The 24,969-nt window shown below is 43.8% G+C and overlaps 2 protein-coding genes across 4 annotated transcripts in view; one reads left to right on the plus strand and one right to left on the minus strand.

Moving 5' to 3' along the window:
• LOC117587300 overlaps nucleotides 1-5,478 on the plus strand; it is a 25,111-nt gene extending 19,633 nt beyond the window's left edge. Inside the window, exon 5 of the mRNA XM_034277893.1 lies at nucleotides 5,475-5,478. The gene's annotated coding sequence lies outside the window, so the exon portion shown is untranslated. The remainder of the gene's footprint in view (nucleotides 1-5,474) is intronic.
• A 1,696-nt stretch (nucleotides 5,479-7,174) lies between these two features.
• Nucleotides 7,175-23,397, minus strand: LOC117587297 (LIM/homeobox protein Awh). Of its 3 annotated transcripts, none has more exons than XM_034277886.1 (6): nucleotides 22,797-23,396; nucleotides 10,132-10,313; nucleotides 9,042-9,259; nucleotides 8,217-8,450; nucleotides 7,884-8,009; nucleotides 7,175-7,790 (listed from the first exon to the last, which is right to left on the minus strand). In XM_034277886.1, the coding sequence occupies exons 1-6, from the start codon at nucleotides 22,800-22,802 to the stop codon at nucleotides 7,729-7,731; spliced, it is 828 nt and encodes a 275-aa protein (XP_034133777.1). In that variant the 5' UTR covers nucleotides 22,803-23,396; the 3' UTR covers nucleotides 7,175-7,728. The 3 variants fall into 3 exon arrangements, with proteins under 3 accessions (XP_034133777.1, XP_034133778.1, XP_034133779.1); XM_034277887.1 differs by having other exon boundaries at nucleotides 7,700-7,790; nucleotides 8,229-8,450; XM_034277888.1 differs by lacking the exon at nucleotides 7,175-7,790 and having other exon boundaries at nucleotides 7,895-7,944; nucleotides 8,229-8,450; nucleotides 22,797-23,397.
• Between the last annotated feature and the right edge of the window lie 1,572 nt (nucleotides 23,398-24,969).

Genomic DNA, 24,969 nt, shown 5'->3' on the forward strand with positions numbered 1-24,969 from the left:
CCCCCCCACTCACCCTTTGTGCTTCCTGCAAAGTTGTGTAAAGTTTTTGTTGCAACAAAGTTTTTGTTACGCTTCCTCCGTTGTACTTGTTGTACTCTCCAGCAAATTTTTTCACAGTTGAATTCACAGAAATTTGTCACGTTTGTTATTTTTGCGAGACGAGAGTTTCGGGTTTTGTATTTACCCAACTGATTTTGATAACATTCGTGCCACATAGAAAACCCATTTCGAGAAACTCTGTCAGCCACGCCCCGTGTGGAGCCAATGCGCCCATAAATCGGAGACACACGAGCATTTTGTCCTTTACAAAGTCTAATCCGCATTTATTTTATGCTCGGCTACAAATCGCCGCTTTAGTAGTGTCACCATGAGTTATTGGAGCAGATCCTCCATACAATATTCCTGCTCCCCGATCCCTACCCCATCCATATGCCTGCCACTCTCTCTTGCTCTCGCTTTGTGCTCTCTTCCTTACACTGCTCTGTGGGTTCTGCCCCAACAAATAACAAAAATAAATGCATGCATTAGTTAATGTCCAGTCGTTGTCGCTGTTCCCAGTACCCTTCCCTGCCCCTCACTCGTGCACACATACGGAGGCAACAACGGCAACCGTTTGAGACGCGAATCGCAGCAGGATGCAGTTTATAAGCGAACCGAATCGAGCATCCAGTCGCCCCAACCTGATGCCTCTTTGTCGTTGTTGTTGTCGTCGTCGAAGGCGGCGGCGTCGCTTAAGCCAATTCAAAACGGTGGCCGCTGATCTCCTACTCTGCTCTCCAGCTCCAGCTCCGATTCCGATTGGGATTCCCTCCTTAGGTCCAGCTTCAGCTCCATCTCTCCGTCTCCATGTCCATGTGGAGCTTCCAACGGTGGACGTTGCTCGCGTATTACATTTCGCGCTCGATAAATCTCCGCTGCCTGCCCGCCCGACACATATTTCATATCAACGCAGATACTCCCCAGAATAGTGGTGCAAAATATGATTTCGATTAGCTAACAAAAGTTAGAGCTGAAGAGGAATTTGCTATAAAGAAAAATGTAATAGTTTCGTATTGAATTCGAGGTAAATTTGATAGAAGTAGGGAACTACTTTCCATTAAAGATTCAATTAATGTTTCAAGCATGTGTCTAAGAACTTTAACTCTTTGATTATCTTCTTTAAATCATATAATTTTACCATTCCCAACTGTAAGGGAAGAATTTGTTCAATCTCTTGAGTCTTTTCTGCCTTTAGGCTTCTTCTCAACATCGAAAAGTGTGCCAAATCTTCTCCGTATCTCACACCACTGTGCGTAGGAACGTCGCGCGGTTGCGCATCATAAAGCAAATTTCATTTTGAATTATTTTCTTATATTTTCCTTACTTATTCCAGCGATTCCGACTCTCTGCGTTCTCTTTTTTCCCCCCCATTTTGCGCAGCTTGTTGTTGAGATGTATTGTGCTCCACAGAGTGGTTGAGCGGAGTTCGGAGCTCTCTGTGCGGCAGAAAGGTGTTAATGATGATCATCATTATAGTCATCATCATCTTCAGAAAAAGAATCAGCAGCGTATAGACTCTGTATGCCATTGTGCGACTCTGTGTGTGTGTGTGAATGTCAGCTGCCCCATTGATGGGGCCAGAGAGACGTTCAGAACGTTCTTAAGTAAAATTTAGGAGCTTTTCGGTATCTGCTGTCTCCAGTGGGGGACTGTGCGCACTTTAAGTTGATTTGCTGTGGCGATCATAATTCACTCTGTGCCTCGGAAAGGACAGCCATAGCCATTGCCCCCCCTTGGACGCGATAACTTAGGGATTTCAATATGTACGAAGGGAGCATGTCGGCATCTCAAGAGTTGAAAATTGTCATAATTTATGAAATTAAACCATGAAAATATTTACTCATCAGTAGCTCAAAAGGTACGTTCAGAGTGCCAGGGGTGTTCCGTTGGGTTGCCTTGCTCATTAATTCAAAAAGTGAGGCAAAACCTCGAAGACAAAAGCAAATGTTGGTGCGGTGGATATGTTGCAGCCACCCGAAAGTGGCTAATAAAGCAAATCTTGTTGACAATACTCGAAGGCAAAAGGAACTGCAGAACTCTGTCTGCATTTGGCTGAGCTCTACATGGAAATTTCGCCAATTAACACCTTTTAGCATGTTGGCCAAAAGACGACAACGGCAGTGGTCGATGCAGCAGCAGCAGCAGCAGCAGGAGGCGACAACAACAGCAACATCATCGAATGCGTTAATTAAAATTATACTAAAAGCGGCAACAGCCAGGGAGCAGCTGCTGCTGCTGCTGTTGCAAAGGAAGCAGCAACCATAAGAATGAGAAATGTGGCAACAGACAACACAACACAACACAACAACACAACACACGAGGCGGCACACAAAAACATTCGCCTGTCGCTCAGCTATTAATATATATACAAAAAAATGGCAAATATACGATTAGCCAAGTTTATTCTCTTGCGTACCCCTCTGCAACATGTTGCTGCCCGACTGCGGCGCATAGTAAATATTGACAAGCAGCAGCAACATATATCCAACGATTCGAACAGTTTCCCGATCCACAGACTGGGGTGCCAGGAGCCAGAGCAACATGAATATCGCACCTTGTAAACTCATTTGCGCGTACGTGTTGAAACAAATGTTTGCGGGGGGTATGAGTAAGTAAAATAAAGAAAAATTGCCATCCAACAAGCAATTGGTGATTGCAGCGTGACACGAGTGGGGCAATACATACATATACATATGAGAAATAATTTTTTGTAGGATTTCACAGCAACATTTAAGAGCAGTGAAAGTTAACTCTAATGGCAACCTTCCCCCTTCTTCCCCCTTCTGTCATTTAAAGCCTTTAGGAGGTTTCTACTAGTCTGGTCACGCCCCCATCTTTAGTGGCAGAAAACAAACAGCCAAAACAGTTCCGTTCCCTTGTTCCCGCTGGCAACAAATGTTGCATTGGCAATTGCCATAAGTCAGACAGAGCGCCCCAGAAGAGACTCCAACTGCAAGTTGCAACTGCAACTGCAACGGGCAGCGCGGTAGCAACATGACCACGCCACAGGAGTGAATTTCATTGCATGCAGTTTATGTGCGGCCTAATGGGGATGTTGTTGTTGCTGCTGTTGCTGTTGCTGTTGCTGTTACCCCTCCTGGTGATGTTGATGGGGAAGCCACCAGCAACACGTCCATCTTCATCATGGACAACGGGTGAGCTGTGCTCTGCTCTCCTGGCTTCTGGCTTCTGGTTCCCGTTCCTGATTCCCGTCTCATTGCTGGCTTCTTCCTACGTTTTGCCCTGCTGTGCACTTGGCGTTTGTCTGGTTGCTGTTTTTTTATTTTTTCGGCACCATGACACCAGCAGAGCAGCCCACAGTCCCCCCTGCCCCACTGGCCAGCGATCCCCTCCAGCTTTATGCAAATGCTGCTGCTTCCACTGCCGTTGCCGTTGCTGCTGCTGCTGCTGCTGCTGCTGCTGCGTGTCAATGCAAACTTTGCTGACTTGCATGCGAATGTTGCCTGCACAAACATTGAGGTGTACTGCCAAAGTTGTCGTCATACTCGCAGTCCGAGGAGTCGCCGCTTGTCGTCCCCAATGTCCATGTTGTTTCTGTTGGTCTTGTCTTGTGCTGTTTGTGTTGCAGCAGCAGCAGCGGTTGTGGCTGCCTCCCTGGCTTGTTGGCCTGTGCGACCACAGCTGGGTGTCCTGGCCGCCACCGCCGCCGCTGCGCGTACTGTTAAGCAAACTCTGAGGCAAACGCAAAAGGCAAAGGGCAAGGGATTCCTCACATCTCGCATCGTCGAAATGGAAATTGGACTTGGCCCTGGCCCCAGAGGATTGAACAGAAAAGAAGCTGCCACAGTGCGTATCAGTGCTGCTAGAAAGTTGGGTAAATAAAGCAGCTAGAGGAAAGTGGATAATACCTGTTATCATTTCTGGGAATTTATTCTGCCTTTCTCTCTTCAAAAAATATCGCTATTATCCCATGCAACCATCTGCCAGAGTTTCTTTAGATATCCTTCCATATGCTCCACTTTATCTTACCTTTTTCTGGCCCTTTATTTTTGGCTATAAATTAACCAAAAAGTCTCAGCACTGATGTGCGTAAGTTGTCGATGCCTTGAATACCTCTCTGTACCAGATTCCCCCCCATTTGGTGTTACATTTTTACGTGCTCCAACGCCCAATGATGGCACACAGAGCAATGCTGCTGCTGATGAAGAGAGAGTGAGGAAGCTGGACAGTTGACCACCGGGCCAACGCCTACGCAGGCAAGGCAGGCAGTCAGTCGGAATGGGAATCTGCGGGGCCACTGCAGCATGATAAATGTCCGATCCCCTGCCTAGGTGTAGCACGGCTCTCCGTGTCTCTGTGTACGTGACTGACAGCCGTGGAGCAGTGGCTTACCCAAAGAGGGGCATAACCAAGTATGTATCTCAGCTCTGGCTTTCCTTGTGCCTGTGTGTGTGGTGCCCCTCCAGTGAGACGCCCCTGACTGGCAGAAATAGAACGTGTGCCAGCGCGATTCATGTGGCGAGGATTTTGGCACCGAGCTTTTTGCGCCCCCACCAAAATCAATTAAAATGCCAATCGGCATGAGTCACAAGGCACGCACAAGGCGGAGAGGAGACCCATCAGCGCTGAGGTTGGTCCTCAGAAAGTGTTGAAAGGCGAAGGCTGGACCGAGCCGGGCCAGGCCACCTTTTGTTTGGGACCTCCTCAAAGGCTGATCTGACGATGACGACCATGACGATGAAGCTGATGATGCACTGGCGATGATGGGCCAATAGCCAGAAATTACAAAGCTTATTGGGATTGAGATGAGCAGACAGGGGGGGGGGGAGGGGGGAAGGGTAAACATGAAACGAGCGTTGAGTTGTGTTGTCAGTTGCATGTGGCATGGAGTATAAAAATTTGCATACCCAATCATCGAGAGGCAATCCTCACACTTGACCCCATTTCATGACTCCCCGGCACTCTGGCACGTTCTGTAATCGATCATCAATGCTTAAAGTGGCCGCCGCGGTCGATGTTCATCAAAGATATACATATGTATATCTTCCGAGAGAGATTCAAGCTGCAAGATCAGAGGACCCCAACAAAGCGCATACCACAAATATCAATTAATTTCAGCGGGCCATGGTAGGGCAGTGGCAGGGACAGGCACAGGCACAGGGGCAGGGGCAGCGCGTGAAAAGGCCAAACAAAATCGTAATAAGTCAATGCCTCCGATGGACACTGAGACTGAGATCGAAGTTCCAGAACTTGAGACCTTTTTCACTGCCTATTGATAAACACAAATAATTTTGTAGCAGGATGGGGACGGTACGCTGTCTGTGTGTCTCTATCTCTGCGAGTCACAATCATCATCAATCGGTTAAGAAAATATTTAACAAGTGTTTGAATGATTTTGAAAAATGATGTGCAGCATGTGCAGGAACAGCAACAGACCGACAGACCAACAGCTTCAGCCGCAGCCTCGAGACCAGAGTCGTCTACAAATTATTGCACGCGATCGCTCATTTCCAGCAGAAATAACACAAACACGGCAGCAACAGCAACAGCAACAGCAGCAGCAGCAGCAGCAGAACCAAAACCAAAACCAACCAAGCACACGGCGGAACGACGGACGAGGTAGCAGGAGAGAGCCCAGAACAGGCCCGCTTGGCAGAGTCAGGCCAAAACTCGAGTTGCCAGTTCCCAATCTTGAATGCGATGTAGATATAGCAAATAAGATATGGCTGGGGCATGTCATGAGGCTCGCGACTGTGAAAACATCTCAATGGCAAAAGTATCACATCATTCATAATTTCATTGCCGTAGAGAAGAGCATGGGATTGTTGTACACTCTCGTCGTATCATGGGGATCGAGATCGAGATCGAGGTCGAGGGAGGCAGCGCAGGGCAGGGCAACAGAGGTGCAGAGGCACCACCACTGGGAATTGAGTTGTTGTACCTTGCCACGAAAATCTCTCGCTTCAAGTGTTGAATGTTTGCTCAAATAACAACGATAACAACAACAGCCAGGCAACAGATCTCAAGATCTCGCTCTCTCTCTCTCTCTCTCTCTCTCTCTATCGGTCTCTCGGGAGATCTCTTTGGGGGCGCGGTGAAATTTGACAAATGAACCGAAGAAGCCGGAGACCAAACAACAACAAAATAAAAGAGAGAGAAAAAAAGACGTATACGATATGTATAATAGCAACCTACTGATAGCAACCGTGTTTTCAAGTCTGTTGCCCCGGAGTGATCATTATTAATGATGACGATTTGTTGATATTTTCGTAACGTGCTGTGGAAAGCCTCGTCTTCTGGCTTCGGCTGCAATGCGATCGCACAATTATAAACCAACAACAGAAATTACAAACAAGTGCAGTACCCAGTGCCCAGATCGGACCCTGCTGCTGTCCTCTCTAAATGTTCAAGTCATTCCAAACCCGCCTTCTCACACTCTCAATCGATCCCAATAAGCATGATCATCATGATGATCTTCCACACACAAATTGCTCGATCCGAACAGCTGCTGCTGCTGCTGGCTGGCAGGAAATCTTTGCATAATCTAGGCTTATAATTCAATTAATACACGCACTCGTCCCTCTCTTTGCACTTAACGGCCAAACTTTGAGTGCAACACTAGAATGCAACCACATGACTGGCAACATGAGTGTCCGTTCGTCCCAAGAGCAGCAGCTGGGGAGATGAGATGACGGCCAAGAACGTCGTCGTCACACTGTCTGCTGAAGATACTTTACTTGATCCATCGATGAATGGGCACAGGTAGAGGTAGAGGTAGAGGTAGAGGTACTGATACAGGTTGATGATGGAGCTGCACCGGAAATCGATTTCGAGTGTTGCCCAAAGAGATCGTTTGAGGCATTAGCATTAGCAAATGATATTGGGATGCAGGATGAACGAAGTTTGTAGGGAAAGTGAACCAGTTAAGCGACATAATCCCAATTTCGTTTATAAAAAATGCATTTAAATTTCGTTTATAAAATGTTTTTTTTTCATTCATTCTTTTTAATTGATTTCGGTTCATCATTTAATTGTATTTTTCATTATAATTTGTGTTAACTAAATGTTAGTTTTTTGTGTTTAGATTTTTCTTTTCGTTTTCATTTCGTATCCATTTGTGGCTATCAATTAATATTTACAAATGCTACACATAGGATACATACATACAGCTATGTATAGGCATATTTATAGCGATTTTTATACATTTAAAAAACAAGAAAATAAACAATAACAACGTTTCTCATGGTAGGCATACGATAATGATAGGATATACGTAGGCATAAATATATTACAGGAGCCTTGGCAAGCAGTTTATCAATCTTTAAATTGTACACAACTGAATAATTGTGTATGTACGAGGGGGGTAGGGCAGGGGGCGAAACACTTAGCGACTATCGAAATATTAAACTAAATTAAATTTAAATTTGATTTAAATTAAATTAACTAAGCTGCAGCTTCTTACACTACAATGCAGGAATGTTTGTTTGTTTTGTCTTTCTGTTCTTTTTGTGGGTTTCTTTATGAGATTTCTGGTACGATGCTTGATGGATGCTCAAAGCCTAACTGGGAGGGGAATGCTATGGTTTCTGTTTTTGCTGGGTTTGTTTTCATTTCATATGCAAGCTTCACATACAATTTTGACTAGGAAAGGACGTTTAGTGTTTTTCATTCATGCTTTGAATCATGCCCCCGCTAGCGATGGGCTCGTGCTGGCGAGGACTGCTCTAGTCACACCTCACTGGGCATACAATGCACACTCGAGTCCTGTGACATCTCATCCATGGAGGATTCTGTAGCAAAAAGAAAGAGTAAGAAATTAGGCTACTTAGTTGTGGCAATGTAGTGATAGTAAATCCCCCAAAAACTTGTTTTAAATTTCTTACCATGTGTCGGGTATAGACCCGCTTTAGAGCCGTTCATATGCATTGGATTCTGTGCGTTATTCTGAAATGAATACGTTAACTGCAGGTTAATATGACGCGCAAATGAGCTTCCTTCCGGTTCGCGTACTGCAATCAGAAATCGTTTGTTGAGAAGAAGAAAGAAAAACAGAAGAAATTGTGAATACTTTTTTTTTTTTCTTAGATGTACTTCAAGTCTGTGTCTCTCTCTCTACAGGATACTGGATACGGGGATAGTGGTTTAACTACTGTGGTTTCTTGTGGCTTCTAGGGTCTAAGGGGGGAGCTGGCATGCTGCACTAATCCACTACTTACTTTTATTCTTACCAGCATGTATGTGTTTTTTCTGACGCGCACGCGAATTCTGGAACCACACTTGCGTCACACGCTTGCTCAGACCGGTCACCGATGCAATGCGCTCCAAATCCTGACCATCCGGATTACTGTCAATCTGAAAGTTGGCCTGCAGCACTTGCAATTGCTCCTCGGTGAAGGTGGTGCGCACACGTTTCGTTTTACTCTTGTGATAACCATCACCATCACAGCCCTCTGCAAGCGAGAAATAAAAGGCGGAATTCGAATCAGAAACAGAAATCATAAATGGGTATCTGTAGGGCAGACGCGACTTATTGCCACTACTGGACTTGGTCTCTGGTCTCTGGTCTCTAAAAGCATTTTGACATCCAACCAAATTGAAAATGTCAAAAAGTGTTTATAGTTTATAGTACTTTACAGACGGACCAGCTTGGTGGTCTCTGCGCACTCTGGAGTAGAGTTTTGTGGGGCAGGGGCAACGACATTCTCAAGCCGATCACGTCGCCTCAGAGGCAGAGTTAGTGCCACAGCCGCAGACCTGACCCGAGATGAAGAGTTTGGTTTTGTGTTTTACGAGTGTGACACGATTTCATCAGGGGAAGAAGGTCGGCTCCAGGTCTGGTCTTGGGTCTTGGCTACTGGCGACCGACTGGCGCTAAGTTCTTTCTCTGTTCCTCTGTTTTCACTGTACTTAAAAACAGTGAAGCGTTCCAAATTGGCAACCGATTCCAGCCACTGAAGCGTGCATCATGTTTCCAACTTGTTCGCTGATGTTTTATGCTCTTTAAGGGTTTTGCTTCTGTTTGCTGATTTCATTTCGCTTACCGTCACTTGAGGTGGTGCCACCCTCGACCGTTTCCAGATAATGAGCCTTGCAGAGCACACGGTCATCCATGAGGGCAAACTGTTCCCCGGTGGACAACTGGCGTCCGCATTGATCGCAGGCAAAGCAGGCCAAATGAAAGACCAAATCCCTGGCACGTCTCACCCAGTCCGAGGCGGAGATGCCGCGACAGCATTTCGAGCATTTGGCGCCAAAATTTCTGTAATTAAAAAGGCAGAGAGAACGGATATTGTAATCAGTTTTCAGTTTTTTTATGGGCTTTACATGTTGGAGGAATATTCCTTGGAATATTTATATTGGAGATTGATTTTCCAAGCGGAAGTTGTGGCTCTCTTATCTCCCTATCTAAACTTTTTCCAAATGAGTTGGCAACTTTTTGGTAGCTTATTGTTAGCCTTTAAGCTTATTTTTACAACAGCCCCCAACAATGTATGGGAGAGGGTGGGGAGCTATGTGTATGGAGCATGACTCGGACGTGAGTTTGTGGACCTGGACCTGCCTGGCATTGAGTAGGGGGTTTGGTGCTGAAGCTATAGATGGAGCTGAAGCCCCTGTTGTATGATGTCTCCATCGGGCAATGCACACTTAAAATTCTTAACTTGAAAAATAAATATTTTTACAGCATCTCACGGCGCGTCTGTTTGTTTATTTTCATTTGGTTCGACGTCGACACCGTTTTCCAACGACTCCCTTTCTCCCTGCCTTTGGACTCCCCATCTACCATCTACCATCATTCTCTGGCTGTATCTTTATGTATCCATAAGATACTTTTGCTTGCAAGTTGCATTTTGTTGGAGAAGTTTTCATTTTGGCTGCTGCTGCTGCTGCTGCTGCATCTTTTGTCATTTATTGACTTTATGGATTAAGTCGCAAACGTTGTCGAATTGTTACAATTATCCAGCTCTGGTACTCGGGGAAGATGTGTGGGAAAACTATTTGGAAAACACTTGTGCACACCACCACAAAATACAAGCTGGAAAATCAATTGGAATTTCCCAAACATAAAAAACCAGGGAAAGCTCGTTGAGGTATCGGGGGGATCTGCATAAGTTAGATGGGTGGAAAACTCACTTGCTGTAGTCGGCCTTGCAGTAGACCTGCCTTTCCCGGATGAAGCACGATTGCTGACGGTCCAAGGGGCACATGCACATGCAGCATCTGAGGCAATGGGCGTGCCACGAGCAGCCGCCAACCTCGAGAAAGAATCGATCCGAGATTGGTTCGCCACACGCTGCGCAGGAACGCAGCTCAGTCTGAAAAAAGAATAGATTATTAGTTGGAATCTCTAGCTATGGTATAGTGCATATCGATCTTCATCTGTTCTATGCAAATCGGACAACACAGAACCGGATCGAAACGGATCGAGTACGATCTCTGAACTCTGTTGGCCGAAAAAGCTTAGCGCCTCCGTCGGACTGTTTCTTCTTTTGTTGTGCCTTCAAATGAAATCGTTCAATAAATCTGGCAAATCCGGCGGCTTCTGTTTTATTTCTCGGCTGCAGCAACTAACTTATGTATATTTAACAGGAAAAGAAAACAAAACAAAATCTCAATAGCCACAAAAGATCAGCGCCAATAACAGCATCGCATCAAAAATCTTATCACAGACGAGTTTTTCGTTCGACTTTTATCCCTCTTCTTTTTTTTACGCGTGTGTATTGTGTTTTTTTTTGTTTTTGCTCTTTTTTTCACAATTGAACCATAAATTTAAAAGATTTATGCTAATTGTTGTTGCCCCGTATTGTTGTTGCTGATGCGACCGGCAACTGCTTCAAGTCTACCCCCAAAATGTGAAATTTATAGACCCATCTGAACGATCCGATCCGATCCGATCGATCGATCTAATGAATATTCAACATCTCGCCTGCATGTTACGCCGTTTTAAATGCGTGTTTCAAACAAATTTTATTGCGTTTCATAAAGTACCAAAAGACACCGAACCGAAAGCAAAAACCTCAACCTATAGGGGGGAATTTCTTAATTGATTTTTTAGTGCTGGCGATGGCAAGTGTCGATTTTAACAATTATTTTAACAGCTGTACAAAATCTGCATCAAATTGCAGTCACTTATTTATGGAGAGCTTCAATTAGGAGTGTATTATCCGGCAAATTTATCATTTTATTTGGGGAAATATTAAATATTCAGCAAAATGATTACTTCGAATTTTTGGGGAATTTAATTTCAAGGTTTAGTGTCGGGGATTGTGATGGGAAGAAGTTTAAATGGTTCTCTCGCTGCTTATGATATAAATTAAAATGGAAATGAATATCTAAAATGTCTCAACCGATTGTAGAAATAAAGATTAAAAGCCTACGAACACGTTCCCATCTCTGAGATGCTCCCCGAAATGTTTCCCGACAATTCATCTATCAATCACTTTACTTAATTATTTTCCCATTAGTCTGTGCCGCCAAGTAAACTGTCATTTGCTTGTATGATAATTCCTTCTCATTATCCCTCACTTGATGTGTAAAAAACATTTCAATTACTTGATCTGGTTATTGTTGATTTTGGTGAGCAATTTCGTTGCGCATTTTTATCTGTATAATATTCAATGCAATATACTTGAAGCATTTAATTAATGGCCAGCATTTTGCATGTACTCTCGTATTTTCAGTCATTAATAAAACAGTGCGAGAGTGCGAGTGCGAGTGCGAGTGAAAGAAAAGCCAATAAAACCGCGACGGGAACGGACACAAATTGTTTTTCCATTAATCACAACAAAATGGTTTTAATACCCTGGCAGAGGCTACTACGATTTGAAACAGATGTTTGCTGCTTGAAGAGATGAGATGTGAAGGTAAGAATTTATTACTAAATTATGGATATATATATTTTAGCCTAAGAGATTTAATTCTCCTAATTCTTTGCATTATAAGTTCTTTCATAATGCATTCAAATACTTTGCACTGCTGTTTTTTCCCCTAAAGTTGGAAAATATTTAACCACAAGGGTATCCTCCTCTTCGACTCCTTTTGCACAGCGTTCCCTTACTTCCACTGGTCAACTTTTGCTGTTGGCAAAACAATTGTCGTTTAACTTTTGAACGGAAGCCGATGTTAACCTGGCTGACGAATGTTTCTTTTTTTTTGTTTTTTTTTGCCGGCAACCACAAACGGAAAACTGCCATTGACAGGGAATAAATACCGAGTATAAATTTAAACAAACAAATACATATTTAAACAGAAACTTGTGGCCGTGACTAGGCCCAAAGGCGGGCGCTGCAGATCAAAGGGCTGCCCCGAAAGCTGCGACTAAAGCAATTAATAAAACAAAAGAAAAACCAACAGCCGAGAGGTGAAAACCCAGAAGTCAGTTACCACCAGTGGTACTCGTCGTAATAGATATCTATGAGAATAATTTATGACAGTTCACACACAAAAACTATCAAATACAAATGTGTCTGCGGCTGGGCCTGGACGGGGCTGGGTTTTGGGGTTGACGTTGAGGTTGAAATTCCATTGAAATCTGACAGAAAGAAATGTGCAATATGGACGCCATCATAGCTAAGCGCAACATGTGTGTATCTATGAGAGATACCGGTGTGTGTGTGTGTGTGTGTGTGTGTGTGTGTGTGTGTGTGTGGCAGCTATAACTACGTCCTAACATGGCCGATGGGCTGCTCATTTCTTTGGTGTGCGCACGCCTGTCCCCCCATCCACAGTCCCTTGCCACTGCCACAACCGCTGCCATTTAACTTTTCAACTGTGATGTGCGCTGTGCTGTGCTGTGCTGCGTGTGACACGTTTAATGGCAGGCAGTAGGCTGCCACTTTGCCTCACTCCCCTAGGGGTGTCCCCTACTCTCTCTCTCTGCTCCCATCCCCTACACCCTGCTCTCCTCTGTGCCCTCAACGAGCCTGCGCGTTGACTGAATATGCCCCCTGCCCCGGCTCCTGTCTCTCGGTGTCTGCCACAGCCTGTCACTTTCGTTTAACTTTTCACATTGCGCGCCCGAAAACACAACCAGGAGCCGCGCCGCAGCCTTGCCACGCGGGTTGAGAGGGGCGCTGCATTCGGGGTGTTTTTAGCAATTTGTTTTCCCAACGCCCGTTATAACGCGCACACACACACACACACACGGATGCAGATGCAGATCCAGAGAGGCTGTGTGGCAAGGCCAGACATTGACTTGACTGCGGGCGGGGGGAACCAACAAATACTAGCCCCGTCTTTCGGCTCGGTTGTTGCCATTGTTGTAGATACATATGCAATTGTTGTTGTCATGTCTATGCCCACTTTTGAAAATATGTCAGATGTCAGGCACACATATTCCCCGGGAAGAGGAGGAGAGGAGTGGAAAGGAAAGGAAAGGAAAGGAAAGGCGACACGACACCCATTTGAAGTGGCATTTTTGGCGAGCATGTCATTTGACTGTAATTTACTCGTGAGTGTCGTGTCGTGTCGTGTCGTGTCTCCGGTTGCGGTTGAGGTTGCACTCACGTGAGTGTTTCTGGGTGTGAGATGCATAAATCTATTTGGCCATGAATTTTAAATGGGTTTCTTGGCTGCTGAAGTTTCCAGTTTTGCAGAAAAGTTATGCCAAAAGTGTGGCCCACAGCTCGAAGGGGAAAGACAATCATTTAAAGAGCTTCCCCTTTGGAAACCTTTACTTATTTATTACACAAATCCTTTGCTAATGTCCAATAGTGCAGCTGAGGGTCAGAGATTTCCCGTACCGATAGAGAGATTGATGGCAGAGATCTCTGCGGGTGTCATAAAGCTATCAGTCGGTTATCTGCGGGATTGATGCTAGTTCTGTGCCTGTTTCTTTATCATTTCTCTCTTTTTTTTATGTTTATTATTTGCTATGAATACTTCGTACTCTCACTGGCCCTCGCAGTGTTATTTCAGCACTCCCTTTGCTTGGCCCTCATAAAAATTCCACAATTTAAAACTTGCACCTTGCAACTTTTGGCTCGAAATGTCGTAAATAACACTGTCGGGGCAGGCAGCCATAGCCATATAAAGGTGAAAAAACAAAAGGCAAAGATAGAACTATAAAAAGAAGAGACAGACGACAGCCGATAGCCGACAGACGATGGGAAGCGGGGCAGCGGGGACGCTGAAGAGTATGCAATAAAATTTACAATCTGCCCCTCCCCACGCCAGGGGATCCAGCCACAAAGCGGTGTGTGCATGAGAGAGTCGAACCTGATCCATAGGAAGATCTCTGCATGAGCTGCAACCGGTAGCAGAAAAGGGGAAAATCTTCTTCCAAAAAGAGAGCACTCTTGCTCTCGAAGGAGAGACACGCCTAGAAGATCGATTACCCGAAAAACCCACTACGACAATCTTCACGTCATTGCGCAAATTGAGCGATCATCATCATCGTCACACTCTGATTTGGCTCGATCGATGGATGGATGGATCAATGAATCAATGAGACGCTCGATAGATGGATGGTTGGATGGATGGAGGGATGACAAAAGCCCTTGAGAGACTCTGCCATACACTCAATTGGTTTGCTGTGGCTGTGACTTGTCATGTCTTCGCCTTGGCTATACACCGTGAGAATGTTGCGCTCCCAAACAAAAAAATACAAAATAAATGTAAGAAAGAAAGAAAAAACAAAACCCAAACAAAGCCGCTTGATAGCAACAACATTGACAATGGGGCGGGGTGTGGGGCTATATCTTTCAGCTGATATCGAAGCAGTTATGACAACAACTTGAGCACTTGTCACTTGAACAGATTTTTGGCGAATGTTTTCCTAAGGCCTTTCGATCGTTCGGTATTTAAGCTGCTTTTCAGCTACAGAAATACTCGAAATACACGTACAACAGCAACAAGCGAATTGCAGCGAAGGCTATAACCAAAAACCGTAATATAAAAGAGCTCCAAAAATAAAAATAAAACTCTATAAACTACCAACCAATATTTGTATTGTGTAAACTCTTTTTTGGTTGATTTATATGCCATGAAAATTTTCAACGGGCGTCTGTGTCAAATAAATATAACTCTTTTTTTCGGTGACTTTCGAAAAAGGCGTATCGCTTTTTAATTAGAGCTACTTTTTTGTGTTATCCGAGTGGCGGCTGGCTGGACGTGGGCTTTATTGTATTTAATACACATCGAATTATGCTAAAATATTACTACCAAAACAGAAGAAATATAACATTTTACACGTCGGCGTTTGTTTGGCGCTAAGTTCAGATCATCGTATCGCATCTGATTGTTATTTAATGACCACACGAACTGCTCTTTATGAATGGACGACGCCTACGATCAACAGACAACAAAATCGAACAGGGAATCGACTGTGGAATATCCATAATACGCGCACGCTCCATAAATTGGATAAATGTTTACAAATATTTCATCGGAAAACGGTTAATGGTAATGTCGCTGACAGGAATGGATGGCTTCTCGCCCTCTGTCTGCCTTTTCTCTATATATAAATGCATATGTATAAATGCAGTCTATAGCTGTGGCTGTTGTCGCGTCCATTGATCCAATCAAATTGATGGGCGGCTATAACAGAGCAAGAAGGAGCCGCAGAGTCACAGACAGAGCCATGAAAAGGGCAGACTTTTCTATAGGAATATAGTGAAGATTGACTAAAGTTTAGGGAGAGTTTATGGGTTGTTTATCAAAGGTGCTGCGTGTGGGATATTTGATTAAATTCTCTGAAAATATAAATGCATTATTTCCCTTTCTTAGCTCATTCTTGCCCTGCCTCTCTCCCAGTGGTTCCCCCAAACGAATCCCCACTGTATGCTGCATTCAACTGATGCACAAATCCACTGCACAAAACATGTTACGACTCGTGTGTATAGGTGCTGTTGTGTGTGTGTTGTGTGTTGTGGTGTGTGCATCTCTCTGGCAAACTTAATTACCGCTTTATGTCAATGGTCCAGCGTGTTTTTGCTAAATTTATCAGCGTTATTAAATTTTATCACTGGCGACAAAATGTGCATATGCCTTTCAATTTTCACAACATATTCGCACATCACACGCACATCCGGGCCTTATAGAGATAGAGAGACAGAGAGTGTTTTGGGGGGACTTTCAGCCTAGGCAAATATTATGATGGCAGACAGCTCGTCGCACAGTTAGGGACACAGAGAGAGAGAGACAGAGAGAGAAACTGGGGGGACAGGGCCTTGTTGCTGTTGTTTTTTCGTGGCCTAACATTGGCGTAACATCGTAAAATATTTTACGGCCAAATGGGTTCGGGCCAGAGTTGCCAACGTTTTTATGACGTTGGCGGTTCCCAAATAACGAAATGTTCTGCGATATGCAGCTGTCCAAAAGCGCTAAGTGGCCCATTGACAATTGCCAAAAAAAGTAACTAAAATACAAGTGTTAATCTTAAGGAAATAATATACAAGCGATCATTAAAAGGCCAAACCCCAAAGAAACTCAACAAAAATTGTGAAAAAAACACAAAATAAAAAAAAAGTTTATACATAAATAAAAAAAAACAAAGACTCATCTCAGCTGAGGGAGGCAGAGAGAAGAAGTGTATTCCAGGGAGGATGACAGGGTATCCATCCAGTATCTCAGAGTCACCAGAATACCCATGAGTATCCCCCCAGTGTTGACAAGTTATTGCCCAAAGAGCGGCGACGACTTAAAATGTCGCACTTTATTACACTACAAAACACAAAACTCAACTCAGAGTCAGACTCATCGAGATGATCTCCGTGCTGGGTTCTGTTCGGTTGGGATATCACTTGGGGAGACTGGTTGGTGGTTTTACAGCCCCAAGATGTTGTTCTTTTTGTTGGCAAACATCGGGCTTTGTGTCCGTCCGCTCCCAGCCGCGTTTATTTTTTTTTAGTTATTTTTATTATAACTGTTGACTGCTGCTCGCATACGAAATAAATTTCATTTTAATACTTTCTTCGTTTTAGTTTTCGTATATTTTATTTAATGGTGGGTATCCAGAGTTTGATCCGAAAGTGATTTGCATAACGGACAAAGAGACGGACACTGTTCTCACGTTATTCCCACAGAAAGATTATCCACTAAAGAACTCGCTTACTCGCAGTCTCCCGCTCGTATGTAGTATAAAGATCGACGGTTGATAGATCGCTCGACTGATGCAGCTAATACCGTTTTTTGGATGCTTCTATAGCTGCCGTTCGAAATGGAATCGGAGAGGGAGTTGGAGTTGGAGTTGGAGTTAGAGCTCGAATTCGAGTTGAAGATGAAGCTCCTGGACTGCCACTTCCACTTCACCATAAACATAGACAGGTGGCAATGTTCATTTGCATAGACAACGTTTCGATATTAAATTTCAAAGCGAACGACCAGCGTCAACGACATTCCGACAACATTAAAAATATAAGAAAAAACCAAAAAGAAGAGAAGAAAAAAAAGACACACAGCCAAACTTTACTGGTGGCACTCTGAAAATGGCTTTACGGATTGGCTTCTGGTCGCCCCACGGTCTATAACGATTTTCTAGAGACACCAAAAACGATTTCCTGAACTTGTTTCGTGTTTTAATCATTTGCGGCTTTCGGCAGCTGCCCAAAAACCTAAACTCCGAACCCAAATTGAACTTGTAATTTATACGCATCTCGGGAGCGACACAGCCTCTTGTTTTTGGGGATTTCTTTTAAATGGGAGCAAGTCAAAGTCAGTTTTTTGATTGCAAGACATCTTTGAGTAGTTGAAAAATGGCTTGAACTTCCTTACAAAACTCATACGTCGGAAATTTTCATTCAAGATATGGATCTAAAATAAATATACATTTGTGTATTCATGGAAATATTATAGCTTGTAGCAATGTCGCATCAAATTATGTTTGAAGTCTCCTCTCATATACATCTAAGATTATCTCTTAATTAAAGATAATCTCTAACGAATTTGTTATGTGACGGCATAAAGAATGCCAAGTTATTGCGTTACTTTGTTTAATTGAGCGCCCAGTGGCTCTGCAATTTGTTAAGCAATAAATTCCACTTGAATATTTGCATACAAATTGGGTTTACTAAACGAACTTGGCAACCCTGTTGGCCCTATGGCTATCGGCAGTACAGCAAACATTTCAATTGCCATTTTTTATTTGAAATATTTATATTTATATTTTTTATAAAGTGAACTTTTTGTTGTGTTGCTTGCATAAATTTATATGCGAATAAAGATAATCAAACGACAGTTGTGCAAATAATTTCTAGCTGGAGAGAAAACCCCACACTCAAAGGGGTCCACAGAGAGAACTCTGTGTGGGTCTCTCTCTCTCTCTGACTCTCTGACTCTCTGGCCCTCTCGGAGTGAATACGCGATGTTTGAGTGCTAATAAATCGCTTATAAATCGCGCAAATATCTCAAACGTTTTCGACACGCGTTTTTCTTGTCTTTTTTTTTGTATATCTTTTTTTTGCATCTTTTTTGATGCTTCGCATTTTTAAGGCATTCATCATAAAGCCGTCTCGGCGGGGTCTGCCTGTTGGGACGGGTCGTCGGGGGGGTCCGAGTGAATCCGAAACCAAAAATCCGTAATGCCTTTGTCTTTTCGTCAACATGTCACAGCCACTAAACATCAATAAGTTGGCTTTTTTATTGATTTCGTTTTTCATTTGTTGAAGTTTGTCTCTTTTACAGCTGATCTTTGTGCAGAGTTTTTGGGAGGGGATTTCGTGTTTGATTTCTAACTTTTTATTGGGCATTGGCCACAATTAATTAGCTAAATCTGCATTTTGCATAAATTACTAAAAAATATTTTCATATTTCCACTCGCACGCAGCCGCAGCCGCAGCCTCTCAGCCCAATCCCAATGCAAATTTTATTTTGTTTCTCTGGTTTTTTTTTGTGCGGCAATAAATCAAGTCTGAAGCGGTTTTTTTGTGTTTGGTTGTGGGCCACCGCCAAAGTTCTAACTGATAATTTATTTGGTCTATGGGACAGAGGTGACTTTGAATGATTTTAGCGGTGCTTTTCAAACGTATCGAAACTAGTTTTGAGTCAACCTCCGAGGAAGCCTCTTCCCTTCCGAACTACTACCCAATCCGGCTACTGTGCCACAGATCAGCCACATCGATAAGAGGCTCCTCTTTTGGGCCAATTTGCAATTGTCAAGCAATTAAATAACAATATTTTCACACACACACACACACACACACGGATGGAGCAGAGAGAGAACTTTGAACATTTATTTTGCCAAAGGATGGATGGGTTTTTGTGTAATCTTTTGGGGGGCCAACAATCGATTGGTTTGTCGTTACGGATTGTTAGGCCAGGCCAGGACCGGAAGGAGCACCAGGGCTAGGACCAGGACCAGGACCAGTAAAAGTACCAGCACCAGAAGAACATGGATAGAGCTCCTTAGGGGGTTGTTGCTGGACAGAGGCCGCACAGCCCTAGACAATTTAGGGGCGGGTTTCTTTGGGTAGATTTTGTCTTTCTGTTATTCCTTTTTTTTCTGTTGTTGGGTTCCAGCAGTAGACAGGAGTTAGAATGATTTGTGGCATTTTACAATTTTATTTGCTTCGTCTGCCCCTGCCCCTGCCCCTGCAACTACCCCTGCCCCATGGCCATGCATCATTTGTAAGCCAACTAAGCGTCCTTTAAGGACTATTTTGTGGATGCACTCAAACGAACAATGAAAGACACTCGACTCGACTCCTCGACTCGTTGCGACTCTCCTCAAGACAATTTCTTTTGTGCGGTTTTGTGCCTGTCTCCTGCCCTCTCCTGCCCTGCCCTGCTCTGCTGCCTTCTGCATTTGATGTTCATTCGAAGAGGATTTTTCACATTTACCTGCTAAAAGTGCTGCTGCGATTTTGACACGTTTCTCCCTAGAGAATGCCTGCCACAGAGATCGGGAAAAATTGCAGTTCGCATGCGCAACCCAAACCCCGAGAAGAGGACCAAAAACTGACCAAAAAAAAAACAACACATCTATGTGCAGGCCCGCTTGAGAGATCTATTGTCTCTATGCGTTGTTCGTGGGGGCATAAACAAAGGTGTGATATTTGTTTCTCTTTTGTCCCTGATCGGGGCAATTGGCTCAAGTCAAGATGCATTTTTGTGCTTGTCCATTGTTCAGGCTGGAGAGGGCCAAGGCGTAGACTTCTTGTCAGCATTGTCACGCCATACAGACGTCGACGCCGCCCTGACAATTAGACAGATTCCGATATTGGACACTGGACACTCGATGCATATGGGCATTGTCAAGCCAATTATGATCATCGTATGGTGAAAAATCTGTCTCTAGCTGACCGCTGGTCTGACAGCTGTTTTTCCAGCTCTCAAGATGCAACTGGCACGCGCTTGTACCGGTGATTCTTGTGTGGGATTTAAGCAGACAATACGAGGACTAAGGCGTGTAATCTACCAAAAGGTGTTTTGTTCAGCATTCAAAGGTAATCAGTAGATTTGCAGATATGGCAAAGTCGGTGAGAAGTTGGGAATTAGTTTAGATTTATCATGATTATTGCGGCTAGATTGTGGTTAATGATTTTAGCAATTGTTTAATTACGATTATAAATTATTACTAGCTAATTTAGTGAAGGAAAAACTCTGCTGATAATGTTAAAATTTGATCAAAGATTTGTATATGTTTTACTAGTCAGTTTTTAGATCCCTAAAATTATTTTAAGATGGCTACATCTAGTCTAAGAAACTAAAACAACAAATTGAAACTATAATCCATTAAATTGTTACCCTTTAGCAGTCTGAACTCATATTTATATTCCTTTTATTCCGCATTAACTTAAACCAAAACCACAATCTATACAAACACAGATCAAAGTAAAAACCTTGACTAATCCCTTAGCTAAAACCCAACTCAAAACTCCAACTCTTGCCACAAATTAAAGAAAAACTAGCCGCCATGAGGATCTCATATGTTGGGGAAGGCGTCAACAAGTTTTTACACACAACTTTTGTAATATTTATGTGGGGATTTCTTTCTATTTCTTTTTCTTTTTTTCTTAGCTTCTTTCAATTTTCTTGTGAATTATTAATGAAAAATCATTTATTGAAATATGTATGGCTGTATGTTGTTGTTCTCATTTTTTTATAGTGGCTTTGCAGGCACATTCGACATTTAAACGCTTAAATATTTATGCCTTTTTTATACCTCTTTCTCCCGACCCGATGCGATGCGATGCGATGCGAGACGTGTGTACTACCTAAGAGAAGGCAGGCAGAAGAAAGACCCCATATACATTGTTGAATATTCATAAGCAAGCGCCTAGTGGCGTCATTTTCGGATTTGTATTTGGGATTGAGTTGGGGTTGAGGCTGTGGATGGGCTTGGGGATTGGGATGAGAGAGTAGCAGAGCCGAACAACTGGGGCGGGGTCAAGATCGATGATGTCAAGAAAAGGTCTTCGGCCCATTGTTTGACCAAAGCCAGCGGCTTAGAACTGTTGACATTTGATTTTCGGGGATTTAAGCCTGGGGTTTTGTGGTTGTAAGCGGCTCCGACTTATGTAGATCTCCCGCTGTTCTCACACTGACAGTTATCGGATAGTCTACGATCCGTGTTGGAGGAGTCTGCGCCGAGAATCTATAACACTTTCGGTCCAGTGTGGGGGCCACAGCAATAAGCGTCAGCACCTTGTCCAATTTGATATGGTAATGAAAATTACATTCGTTGAACAAAGCCATGGCAAATCGATCATCGACGAGCATAAATCATGATCAATTCTCTGCAGACTCATCCCAAAAATACGAGCATTTCGTTTCGTATTTTATAGTACACGTAAAACCCGAATATAAAATACAAATCCTGTGGGTGGCTCACACACAAAAAAAAGCTCTCACAGCGGGTGCAAAAATCGATTAAACGTTTAAGTCCCACAAAAAACAAAAAAAAAGAACCGGCTAAAAATGAAATCTTTTTGTTTTGTTTTGTTGAATGAACATTTGAATTGAGCAACATCATCCAGGCGACACGATCAATGCAACATTGAGAGAAAATGTTTAGCTAATGTTCAGCCGAGTATCAACTATTTGTGGGGGTTTGGCATCCACTGCAGATCACAGCCGAAAATCATTTTTTTTATTCACTCAAAAGTGTGGGCTGTTCCGTCATGTTCCGTAGCTGCTCCTCCGATATGCACCCCCCCACTGTGCGATCTGTGTGCTTTTCATATTCACCGCGCTCCGTTGTGGTTTTTTTTTGTCTGTCTGTCTGTCTGTCTGTTGCCTGCCTGCCTGTGTTTTGGAAACTCATCGTTTTCCAGCGGTTATTAGAGTGATCAGATCAAATCGCTTTGCTTTTGAAATTGAATTGGATCTCGATCGGAATCTGTATCTAGATTTTGAGTCTAAGATCTTTGTCCACGCACACACACACACACACACACACACACACACACACTGGCACGCTGCCATATCTAATGGTTGGCCAGACGCCGCCTGTTGCGTTTTTTCTGGCCCAAATGCTCTCAGCGGGCCAACAAAAAACATTTTATGGGTCACAGAGTGTTGTCTTCTCTTACACGTGCACCAATTAAAAAGGAAAGCTAAAACACATACTCAATAAATGCAGATGTGAAATTGGAAGGGTGTTGATAAATATCTTTAAAGAAACTTAAAGTGCGTTTCAAGCCATAATCAACCCGATTTGTTTATAATAAATAGTTAGAAAATAGTTTTCAATGCTTTAAAAGTGTTCTTGCTTGGGAAACTTCTGCCTAACTAAGTATTGTTGCTATTTACATATCAGAACTGTCGGATATCATCATTAGTATGAAAGTATTATTGTTTGATGATTCTTATTATCGGTAATCCCTTGCAGATTCCTGTATTACCCTCTGCCATAAACTCACCTTCATTTTAATTGCCTCCACAATTTTGGCGGTTTTTAATCCAAGTCTTTTGCACAAAATTCTTTAGCCAGCTTTTATCGAACTGGACCTCCCCTCCCCTAGCAGAGTGCGGAGTGTAGGAGCTTAGCGTGTAGATCTTAGGACGACTTGATCAGTGTTTGTCAAGCGTCCAACAGTTGTCACTGGCTTCATAAGATTGCGCCTTATATAATATGCCGTTGCTATAAATAATTTCGATACAATGTATCCGATGGATCAATTTGCGAGCGTTTGCAACATTTTCATTGATTAGCACATTCGTTAACAGTTCACTCTGCCGTCGGCTATAAGGTCGATATGTTGTTGGTTGGTTGTTGGTAGGAGCACGGGGCGAGACACCTTATCAAGAGCGATGCGTACGCGTGTCGCGATAACACGTTGGGGCCCAAGAACGACGGCAATCGTGGCTCAAACGAAACGAGCCACAGCCAGCGAACCAGAGAATACGTTTCGAGAGCGATATCGGAGCGGAGCTGAGCGGACGCGACGTTGTTACAGCTTCGAGGCCACTGCGTAAACTGCCGGTGCTCTAGCCACACGGATCTGACGGCAGCATTGGATGTGATGTGTCTGTGACGATGACGCCCGGTTTCCATATGCCTACCCATAGCAAACGGCAAAACCAAACACAACCACCACACACACAGAGCACACCACCACCACGAGCAGTGGAACAACAGCTCCGAAATTGGACTCGAAAACCCGCTCAACTGGTTCCTCGAGCCACAGCTGTCGTCTCGGGGATGTTGTTGATTGGTTGCCATGCCTGCCACCGGGTCGACGGGCTACGCCCACTTTCGGAACGAGTTTCCGCTTGTCGTCCCCCATTTTGAGTGGATTCGAATGGCTCTCGCACCACCAGCACACAGAGCATCAGCAGCACCAGCAGCACCACTGCGCGGCCAATTGAGTGCGCCGGCGCGTGCCGGTGCCATTGGATGGGTGGGTGTTGTTGCTGTCTCTGTGTTGTGCCCCAGTGGATGTATAGATGAATGGATGGTTGGAGAACAGAACTCGGACGCGGCCGCACTTGACTTTTTGGGGTCAAACCGCTTGACGGGAAAGGCGGCTGGCTCTGCCATGCCATGCCAGTGGACAGTTGTGAATGTTGTTGAATACTTTATTCGTGCTGTTTTTTTGGGAGTATTTTTTCATTTAATGGAATGCCAGATATGATAGTGGAGTAGCGCTTCCTGCAGGGAGAACATTTAAGTTGAGGAAACATTTAAAGGTGGCAATGCAATGAGCGTAGGGAATGATAGCTGAGAGTAAAATATGAGATTCCTATGTTTTAAAGCTGCAGAAAATCGTAGGAGGCGTAGATCGCCTCCCTTTCTGACACTTTTCCAAGTGGAACTTTAACTAAATTCACTCCAAAATGCTGTACAAGTTTGCTACTTTCTTCCTTTAAGCATTGCAAACATCTTTGGACACTCAAAGCTTAGTTTTTAAGTCTACAAATTATGATCTATGTAAGTTTGAATACTTTCCTACGTTCTCCTCCCTTCCTTAATCCCCAAAACCATTGTTATATTGAAGCAATTCCATCATTTAGACTTTGTTAGGCTGATTCTGCAAAGGTTCCTTCGTCTGTGGCATCATTTTTCAGCATCTCTTGGCCTGTACTCGATTCTCTTTTTGGAGTGTGCTGCTTGCTGCCTTTTAAAGCCGCTTGGCATTCAATTGGCATTTTGCTGTCGACATCGGGCAGCATCTCCTCCCACTACCACTCGGCACTTCTCGTGCTCTCCACTGCTCTCCAACTGCATCACGATGCTTCTGCTCCTTCTCTTTTTTTTGCGCCCTGCTCACGTTATTTAAGGATTAACATCATTTTATGCTGCCTCGCAATGCCTTTTTTTGCAGGATTAAATGCTGCCTGCCGTCTGTTGGCAGTTTCTCTCAGCCTCAGCCTCTCCGCCTGTGCCCACTCCAGCCCCTTTCGCTCCTTTGAATTGATTGCATTGCACTTTTTCCTGTGGCTGGAGTGTTGCTGTTGTTTTTGTTGTTGTTGTTGCATAGTTTGCGCTGATGCGCCGCCTCCATGGGGCTCCGCTCCCTTTCGTTTCCTCATCCTCTTGCTGCTGCTCCCTCTTTCCTGGCTACAAAGTGATTTTTATGGCTTTACATTGAG

Source organism: Drosophila guanche, unplaced genomic scaffold, assembly GCF_900245975.1.
Source record: "Drosophila guanche unplaced genomic scaffold, DGUA_6, whole genome shotgun sequence".
Taxonomy (NCBI): domain Eukaryota; kingdom Metazoa; phylum Arthropoda; class Insecta; order Diptera; family Drosophilidae; genus Drosophila; species Drosophila guanche.

Coding starts and splice junctions, on each gene's coding strand:
- LOC117587297 (XM_034277886.1), bottom strand. Junction 9,260..10,131: donor TGCAAGGCCGACTACAGCAA/GTGAGTTTTCCA, acceptor TTTTAATTACAG/AAATTTTGGCGCCAAATGCT. Junction 8,010..8,216: donor ACATGCTGGTAAGAATAAAA/GTAAGTAGTGGA, acceptor TTCTGATTGCAG/TACGCGAACCGGAAGGAAGC.